This window comes from Sinocyclocheilus grahami, unplaced genomic scaffold (genome assembly GCF_001515645.1).
Source record: "Sinocyclocheilus grahami isolate Dianchi unplaced genomic scaffold, SAMN03320097.WGS_v1.1 scaffold54.1, whole genome shotgun sequence".
In the NCBI taxonomy this organism is placed as follows: Eukaryota; Metazoa; Chordata; class Actinopteri; order Cypriniformes; family Cyprinidae; genus Sinocyclocheilus; species Sinocyclocheilus grahami.
The window spans coordinates 3,793,266-3,802,962 of NW_015505233.1; the positions used below are offsets into that span (position 1 = coordinate 3,793,266).

A 9,697-nucleotide genomic window follows, 5' to 3' on the forward strand; every position below is an offset into this window, starting at 1 on the left:
GACTTTGCTATGACAATCTGGCGCTTCTGAATCAGTGACTGTAAGTATGTTTTGTTATTAGTTTAAGTATTTGCTATTGACTGTTCAAATGCGGAGTTTTGCGCAGAGTAACGCGTTGTGTGTGTGTGTGTGTGTGTGAGGGGAACAGGGTCACATCACAGGAGAGCGAACTGCCTGTCAGAAATCATAGCACGTCAGCTGTCTTAACCGCGGCTTGTGTACTGCATCATCACTGTGTCTGTCACGCGACTCTGTTGCCCTTTCGGGCTTGAACTGATGGTAAAACTAACGACATTATTAACTGTCTTGATATTTACTTTGAAAGCTGAAGCTTGCGATAATGGTAAGGGGCGTTACATTTCCAACGAGTGCTTGTGGTGTTCGGCCAATCACAATGCACTGGGTCAGCTGGCCAATCAGAGCAGACTGGGCTTGTCAAAGGAGGGGACTTTGTTGAAAACGACGCGTTTGAGAGAGGCGGGGCATAGATGACCTACAATAACGTACAGTATTTGAAAAATAATGTGTTTTTGAACATCAAAGCATGTCAACATATTCTGTTACACCAAATACACAAAATAATGATCTTTAAAAAAGCATCATATGACCCCTTTAAAAATGGCATAATAGGGGCACTTTAATATGTAGTTTCACATCCTGCTGCAACAGAGAAAAACCTATAAAAACACACATCTTGATCAAAAAGCCACTGGGAGGACATATGATTTCCATAAAGTGCCGGAATAAACTCTGCTAAACAAATACCGCATTCTTTTTAGAATTCTTTATCGCACGGAATATAAGGTCAGGCCAGCACACATTCCTTTGTTTTTAATCAAAACCAGACATCTGATGTAACAGCCACTGGCGTCAAGAAAAAACTGAATCCTAATATACAAACTATTCCCATAAAAGTTAGTGAAAGAGACAGATAGTGCAAGAGAGACAATGCAGTATTACAGTGTGTCTGCAAGCCTTTCCCTCCAAATCGTCACTTGTTTTAGTAATTACTTCTATGTAAAAGTGCTTTTCCAATGAAACCCTAAAGCCACTCAGATTCCCTTACGTGAACATGAATCATAGGTGATCCACTTTTCTCCATTAGTCTTTCTGAATAAGCCTATAAAAATTAGCTGATTTAGTCGTGGTCTGGCCGAAGGGGAAAAGTACAAGAGTGGGTCTACCCTCTGTCTCTCCCTCACCACGTTCTTCAAAGTTATTTAAAAAAAATGATTTTAATTGTAACTCTCACGGTCTCGTTTCTCTCGCTCTCTCTCCCATTTCCTGGAAAAGGGGAGCAAAATTGTGCCACACAATAAACCTTCACACAAAAAACACACATCGCTGGATTTATGATCACGCCTACTGCTGCATCCGACCAATCGAAACAACAGCCGTTCAGAACACCTCCAGATGTTGCACGTCATCCGGAGCAAAGAGATGATTACGAGTCACTGAATCATAGGTGTGGGAAAAAATGCCCACATCACTACAACAATGATTGTAGAGTAAGTATATGAGTGTGTGTGATGTGAAAGGTGATGTCTTCGTCTTGAAAATGTGGTAGCCTGGTTATGGGAGTTTTCCTGGTGCTCTTAAGCTCTCTCATGCTGAACTGACCTTTGACCTTGGGGTCCAAATATCAAGGAAGCATTCACTCATGCAATCGCACACATGAAGACAAAGGTGGTGGAAGGGGACTGAGGGTCTCAGTTTTTTTTTATTTTTACAATGCATATCTATGTAAAATGCAACAAAATATTAGAATATAATAAATATCATTATCTAGTACAAAAAAACACTGCGCTTATGACACGTCCTTACTTACATAACTTCAAAAGTCTGTGTTTGTATTAATGTACAGGTTTGGATATACCTGTGATGAAAGATTTGGAAATATTTGCACAAATACAGTGACATTTTTGACTCGTGAGGGCATTTTAAGTGGTTGTTTTACTTCGAATCTACAGACATAAACAGTTTTTGTGAGTGATATTTTATCCAAAAATGAAAACTCTGTCATCATTTATTTATTCAATAAAATACTCACAAAGGAATGCATATACATGTATATACCATTTATGTCTATATAACTATCTTGAGTTTGGTTGCTTTGAAGGTATGGTAACAAAGGCACAGACTTAAACTAGAGGGCCTGCTATAAAAGACCAAACATTTTGTACATGTTTAGAATATGCCAATACCAAACCACTGAACTCAACTTGTAATACATAAACTTGTTTAAAATTCTCCTCTGCTGAAGTTACAACAAAAGAAAAACAAAACGAACTGAACATTATTCTGCAGTAAAGTAAACTGTCCATTGCTGACAGACTGACTGTAAAATATGATGCAAGTGTTGAATTATAAGCTTTAACCAGATGATGTTGCTTGAAAAATGTCTGTGTGTGTTTGTGTACAGGTTTGGCTGCACTTGTGAGGGCCAAATTTGTGAAAATTTAGTTAAACATGGTGAAAGCCAACTAGTGAAGTGGTCCTTATGATTTGAAATGCTCATACATCAGCTAAATTATATTTTACAAATGTAATGTCAACAGGTTTGCATGAAGGTTTGGTTTAGGGTTAGAATAGTAAATATCATTATCCTAGTATGAAAAAACACTGTGTCTATGAGAGTTCCTCACTAGAATAAATTCAAAAGTATGTGTTTGTATGAATGCACAAGTTTGGCTATAGTGTGTGGCCCAAATATTTAACAATAGTCTTACAAATATAGTGAAATATAGTGATTGCTTCAAAATCTAAAGAAATAAACAGGTTTTTATGAGGGACAGATCAACCAAAAAATGAAAAGTCTTCATTTATTAACCCTCATGTCATTCCAAACCTGTATGACTTTTTTTATGTGGAACATAAAAGAACATATTTTAAGAAATGTATCAGTGTTTTTTGTTTTTGTTTTTTGTCTTTTTCGGCATTTAATTAGGTCGGAGAATTGTGAGGGATTGGCTGCATGTTTTTCTGTTATGTTATGTTAACACATATGTTATGTGTTGTTGTTATTTTATGTTTGCATGTATTTTAGTATTATTTTTACTCATGGACAGCACTTTGGTCCATTTTAATGGTTTTGAAAGTGCTTTATAAATAAAAATTGAGTCGAGTTGAGTTGAGTTTTTTTTCCATACAACATAAGTCAACAGTAACCAAAGCTGTTTGTTTTTTTAAAATCTATTTTGTGTTTCACAGGAGAAATTCATACAGTTCTGGTATGACATGAGGATGAGTAAATGATGCCAGAATTTTCATTTTTGTGTGAACTATCCCTTTAAATTTAAGGTAGAGCAAACTTGATCACCTCTGTATAAAAACCACAGCATCTATGAGATTTTCTCACTGGTATAGTGAAACCAGTATGTGTGTAACTGTGACAGTGATGCTTTTGATGGATCAGTAATATTGATCTTTCGATGGATCAGTAATATTGATCTCATATTCATAACTTACATTTGACATTTTATTGTGATCCTGCTGAATGCATTGAAATGATTGGAATTGGGCAAGTATTAATGTAAGACTTTTATGACACTCCAATAATAAACTTCTTTCTTAACTATGGTGTGTTATGAACGTCTAACATCCACATATTAGTACCAATTGAACATAAGAAGCTTAAATATATATCATATACAGAGTCAATGCATCATCCTAAGCTTATTATTAAATTCAGTGCAAAGTTACCCAAAATTGTTGCTAGTTAATGTGAATGTCTGTAGAACTTGGCTACTAAATAACATCCCAGTGCTGGTTTTCATGTCCTACACAACAAGCAGTGTCCTCAACACATCTCTTTCAAGATGGACTTCGAGGAAACATTGTGATATTTTTAGACAGAACTATTTATGCTTCTCGACGCCAAGCAACACTGCGAGGTTAGCTAAACGTATTTTCAAGATATCAAATTGTGTTCCCAGTTCTTTATGAAAATGTTTAAGAAAATGTTAACATACCCAGTAACATAGTTTCTAGTTTCTTGCGGTCAACTCGAAACCTTTCCTCGGTCCAGTCTGGGTCAGGCGGGGAGATGTGGCCGCAGTGGCCGCTAGAGTCATCCTCAGACACGGCAGACGGTGAGTCGTCACTCCGCTCGCTGCTGGAGCCCTGATCATGATGCATGAAACTCAGCGGCTCAGCCATTTTGCGCCTTAAAGTGTTTCAAACTTACTAAACGGGGTTTATATGTGAAAGAGGCAAACGGCAAGTCAACATTAGGAGAAAAACATTCCGATTTCCAGGCAAGTTTTTCCAATCCTGCCTTTGAAGTCCCTTAAAGCCACTCTGGCCAGTTACTGCCCCCGAGAAAATCAATCTGCCCCTAGATTCCTCACCCCTCCACTTTTCCTCTGGCTCCAGGACCAGAACGCACTATAGTTGGAGGACATGGATGCATGGACGGATTATGGTCCTGCGGGAGCTTTCACGTGTCAGGAGGATCACCGCCCACTCTGCTCCCAAAACTTTCTCATCATCATATCCAGTTTACCCTGCACGCGCGCAAAATAAAACACTTTGAAATGAGTTACTTACAAAACGACTTGCATGCGCATTTTCTTTGTTTCTATGATGCACGTTTTCAACTCCGGAATTAAACGTATTTTATTTAAATGTATTTATTTCTTTATTTTAAAAAAACTTGACTTTTTGACCTTACAGTTAAAAATGTCCAGTTACTGCAACTCTCTAGGAAAACATGCATACATACATACATACATACATTCATACATACATTCATACATACATACATACAAATAGATAGATAGTTAGTTAGATAGATAGATAGATAGATAGATAGATAGATAGATAGATAGATAGATAGATAGATAGATAGATAGATAGATAGATAGATAGATTAACTTACACAAATAGATAGATAGTTAGATAGATAGATAGATAGATAGATAGATAGATAGATAGATAGATAGATAGATAGATAGATAGATAGATAGATAGATAGATAGATAGATTAACTTACATTTCTTTGTATTTTTAGGATATTTTCTGTAAGATAAACTGTTTATTTCATAAGGACATTACTTGACATTTTTAGTCAACAAATCAACCTTTTTGTCGAAAACAAGTTCTTTCCAAATGTATGAACATGGACAAAGATGTTTACATTTGTAGGAAATTTTCACATGTATTTTAAACCAAATATTTAATTTTACTGACCTTACTGAAGTTGGGGGGAGATGGGAAGAGAGAATTTGTGTATAATAGAAGCTAATTCCTTTGTCTTATTGAGCCAATAACTAATTTCATAAAATAAACATCAACCTGGAATTATTCATGTGTACTTACTTTGCCCATTATTGTCGCTTGCCAGTGAAACACTTAAAGTGCAAATATAATATACTGAGCAGACCGTCCTGTCAAAGTATTAAATGCCAGTGTTGAGTACTAGTACTAAAAACCTTATGGTGGGGATAAAACGGATGAATATCGCCATCTAGTGGCACAAAGCTGCGACGCAGAATTAACCCTTGTGCGGTCTTCGGTCATTTCTGACCGGAGAATTTTACATTTTGAATTTTTAAAATCGTAGCTTCACCAGAATGGTACAAAACTTGGTGACTTTTATGACACTTGGTATGTGAACACAGAAAAAAAATTGAGGGCATTATTCGAAAAAGCTAGGTGGTCGTAAAAAAAATAGTCACACTCATGGTCTTCGGTCAAAAATGACCGACCATAGGAAAGGAATGTGAAATGGGGGGGAGGGGAAATCGAAAATACAGAACATTTTTATGTGTACAATCTACAAATCCTCCACAATGCAGAAAAAATTGCACAGCAATGAAGGGGTGAAACTAAAACATCTAGAGTGCAAAATCAACACACCATCTCACACACGCGCGGACACACACACACACACACACACCTATGAACTGGTGTGACTGTAACACTGCAACTATGTAAAACAAAATCAATAATTCAACTACAATGCAGTAAAAAAAGTGGACAGCAAGGAAGGGGTTACACTCTAAAACATCAAGAGTGTAAAACGGATACATCCACTCTCACACACACACACACACTCACAGACACACACATACAGAATTATACACACTCAAATGAATTGGTATGGCTATAACCATACAGACAAAATGAGTCAGAAGACTGAAATAAGAGGTTAAAATCAGATCAGACCCAGAAGGATTAAGCTCTGATAAAGCATTCCTGTTAAATTTTGTTACATTTTTTATAGAATTTTAATGTTTTGTGTAACACAATGCTTTCTGTGTTCAGGTTTGAATGTAGTAATAATAATAATGCAAAAACCTACACTTAAAAAGAAAGTAGTCTTTGAGAATGCCTTAATATACATTTAAATCCACAACATAATAAAAGTAAACAAGTATGTCTAAAAACAGCTAGGGAATTCACAAGCCTCTCGGTTGTTAAGTGGTGACGTAAGAAGCGCTGTTTCCGGGTCCAAGCCTCAACTCGCTTCACTTGAGAATACTATCTCAGCAGCCGTTTATTCATATTAAACATTTAAGCTAAACGTTTTCAAACTTACGGTCTACACTACAGTCTTCATGCTCACAGCGTCCCAAACAAAAATAATTTGTATATTTATTTATTTATATTTTCATTGTCTAGCTATCTGGGATTTCGGTATGGAGTTAAAGGTTAGGATTATAATTTTTTTTGTAGTATTACATCACATTGTGAGTATATTAGCACCTTTTGTTGTTTTCTCGTGGTATCTGATAGAGCTTTTGAACACGGAAGCGGTGACACGTGATGTCAGACTTAACAAGCAGATAGCGTCCTATAAGACATACATTTTTTTATTTATGCCTATGGTCCTATATAGGAACCTAGTGGTTACACAACGAAATTACAGGTTTTTCTTTTTTTGCTCTCACCAGGAGGTGCTATTCTGCCTTAAAAAATTGGATTTTAAAGGCCTAGTCTCTATTTTAATCTGAAATACTGCATTGATTGTAAAAAAAAATTTTGATACTATTTTCTATGAGAAAAATGTATCATAATTATTGCATAAATATTCATTAGTACCATGAAATTCTCTCAGATTACAAAAGAAAAAAATATTATTGAACAAAAATATATTAGATTGATTTTACTGAAGAAAAAAAAAGTTACATTTCAGGTGTCCGGTCACTTTTGACCGCAAAGACCATGAGTGTGACTCCCAAATGAGGAGCGCACAAGGGTTAAATGTGAGCACAGTGAGTAGTTTCATCTCTAATGCCAACTAATTCCAAAATCACACAGATATGGAAAACATATCATTCTCAAACAATATCATAAAACAACTGCAGTGAGACACATTTTATAATAACACCTTTTGAAATTACAGGTTTTTCTTTTTTTGCTCTCACCAGGAGGTGCTATTCTGCCTTAAAAAATTGGATTTTAAAGGCCTAGTCTCTATTTTAATCTGAAATACTGCATTGATTGTAAAAAAAAATTTTGATACTATTTTCTATGAGAAAAATGTATCATAATTATTGCATAAATATTCATTAGTACCATGAAATTCTCTCAGATTACAAAAGAAAAAAATATTATTGAACAAAAATATATTAGATTGATTTTACTGAAGAAAAAAAAAGTTACATTTCAGGTGTCCGGTCACTTTTGACCGCAAAGACCATGAGTGTGACTCCCAAATGAGGAGCGCACAAGGGTTAAATGTGAGCACAGTGAGTAGTTTCATCTCTAATGCCAACTAATTCCAAAATCACACAGATATGGAAAACATATCATTCTCAAACAATATCATAAAACAACTGCAGTGAGACACATTTTATAATAACACCTTTTAATGCAAAAACAATAAAAATGATCCAGTATTGTTTTTATTTCTATACAATAAAATTACTATAATGTAACTAATCCATTGGAAAATAAACAATATTTTTTGTTATGTGTTAACTGACAGGTTGTTCCAGGATGCCTCTGTGAACAGGGACAATTGACTCAGTCTCCTGAAGTTTTTTTCTGTGAAGTTGTGCGTGTATATATGTATATGTGTGTGTGTGTGTGTGTGTGTGTGTGTGTGTGTGTGTGTTGGGGGAGGTTCATCTGTTGGTAAACGTCTTATCTCTGTACAGGTGCGTTGCAGAGTCGTGTGCAGTAATAGTGTCCATGTGCAACCATTTCAAAAGCTTGCCATCCAGTTACATCGCATACTTCTGAGTCCATTCCCTTGCCAGTCTGTTATACCTAAAAGACAAGAATAGACACTTTGAAAAATGAAGGATTCAGATTCATTTGGTTCTCAAACATTTTACATATTGCTTGATAGTAATAAAAGAAGAGAATGTAGAAAATATATGGAAATGCAGCTTTGATTAAACCAGACTGAACAAGAAGGTTCATACAGATATAGCTATTTTACAAATAAAAGAGTGTAAGAGAGACATTTACATAAGGTCACTTACTTATCTTTGTCCGATTTGTAGATGTGTGCAATATCTGGAACTAAAGGGTCATCTGGATTCGGGTCACAAAGGAGGGAGCATATGGATAATAAAACTGAAAAAACAGCAATAGAAAACAGCTGAATCATTTTAGTGGTGTTTATAAAAGTACCATATTGAATTTAAAAAAGTCACTTCATGTGCCATAATGCTAAACCATATTTGTGCTCTCTAACCTTTGGATACCGTGAGGGCGGGTGACCACTGGGAGCGCAGAATGTCCAAACAGATGCTTCCATTGCTGTTGATATTCGGGTGGTAGATTTTTGTTGTGAAGGCAACCTATCAGCAACATGGTGTCAAATATCTATAATAATAACAAATAATTTATGGAAAGGGTAAGAACAGATGTAATTCTCCACTCACCTTTGGTGGTTTAAAGGGATAATCAGTCGGGAAATGGATTGTGAGGAAGAAAACCCCTCCCTGATATGGACTATCACTCTAGGGGAGATAAAAAGAGAGTGTTTGTGGATGACAGGAGCCAGTTCCTTTGTTTTACTGAGCCAATAACTTATTTCAGAAAATTAACCTGGAATTATTCATGTGTACTTACTGGGCCCATTATTGTCGCCTGCCAGTAAAACACTGAAATTGTAAATATAATATGTTGAGTAAACCATCCTGTTAAAATATTAAAGGTCAGTATTAAGTACACAGTTAGTAGACACACTTACAGTCTTCTCCGAGTGGTCCAGCTGAGCACTGCGAGGGTGGATCCCGTTGCAAGTCCTGTAGCTCCTACAAATACAGTATAAATGCACATGTACATTTCTATGCTTCAAAAACAGACTTGCATGTTGCTGACAATTCCGAGTGAAAAAACAATATATCAAGTTTTGATATTTTATAAAAAATTTATGAGCTGAAACCTGTGAAACCTGAAACCTTATAAATGCAAGGTTTTGTCATAAAGAACGTGTTTTATAGTATTTATTAATAGCTTATTGTTTTCATTTTTAAATGTTCCAGTTATACCTGCTTAGTAAACATTGTTACATGCTTTTTGTCATCTTTATTGGTTGCTGTTTTTAAATATTTCTGTTTTTAAATATTTTTTTACTTATTTATTTTATTTACTTTGAATATTTATTTAGGCAACATTAAATTTTTTATTTCATATCTACATTTCATTGTAGCCTTATTTTAATTAACGAAAATATATATATATATTTTTTTTACATTTAAATCTAATAACACACACACACACACACACACACACA

The 9,697-nt window shown here is 35.3% G+C and overlaps 2 protein-coding genes across 2 annotated transcripts in view; both read right to left on the reverse strand.

The window, feature by feature from the left end:
* The window catches only part of LOC107583637 (protein bicaudal C homolog 1-A-like), a 50,718-nt gene extending 46,267 nt beyond the window's left edge, over positions 1-4,451 (reverse strand). Inside the window, exon 1 of the mRNA XM_016269924.1 lies at positions 3,972-4,451. Coding sequence (XP_016125410.1) covers positions 3,972-4,158 — 187 coding nt within the window. The 5' untranslated portion in view covers positions 4,159-4,451. The remainder of the gene's footprint in view (positions 1-3,971) is intronic.
* A 3,417-nt stretch (positions 4,452-7,868) lies between these two features.
* The window catches only part of LOC107583697 (ubiquitin-conjugating enzyme E2 D4-like), a 2,424-nt gene continuing 595 nt past the window's right edge, over positions 7,869-9,697 (reverse strand). Inside the window, exons 2-7 of the mRNA XM_016269982.1 lie at positions 9,152-9,215; positions 9,031-9,062; positions 8,841-8,918; positions 8,651-8,756; positions 8,436-8,529; positions 7,869-8,217 (exon numbers count right to left, since the gene is read on the reverse strand). Of these exons, the coding sequence (XP_016125468.1) occupies positions 8,172-8,217; positions 8,436-8,529; positions 8,651-8,756; positions 8,841-8,918; positions 9,031-9,062; positions 9,152-9,215 (420 nt within the window). The 3' untranslated portion in view covers positions 7,869-8,171. The remainder of the gene's footprint in view (positions 8,218-8,435; positions 8,530-8,650; positions 8,757-8,840; positions 8,919-9,030; positions 9,063-9,151; positions 9,216-9,697) is intronic.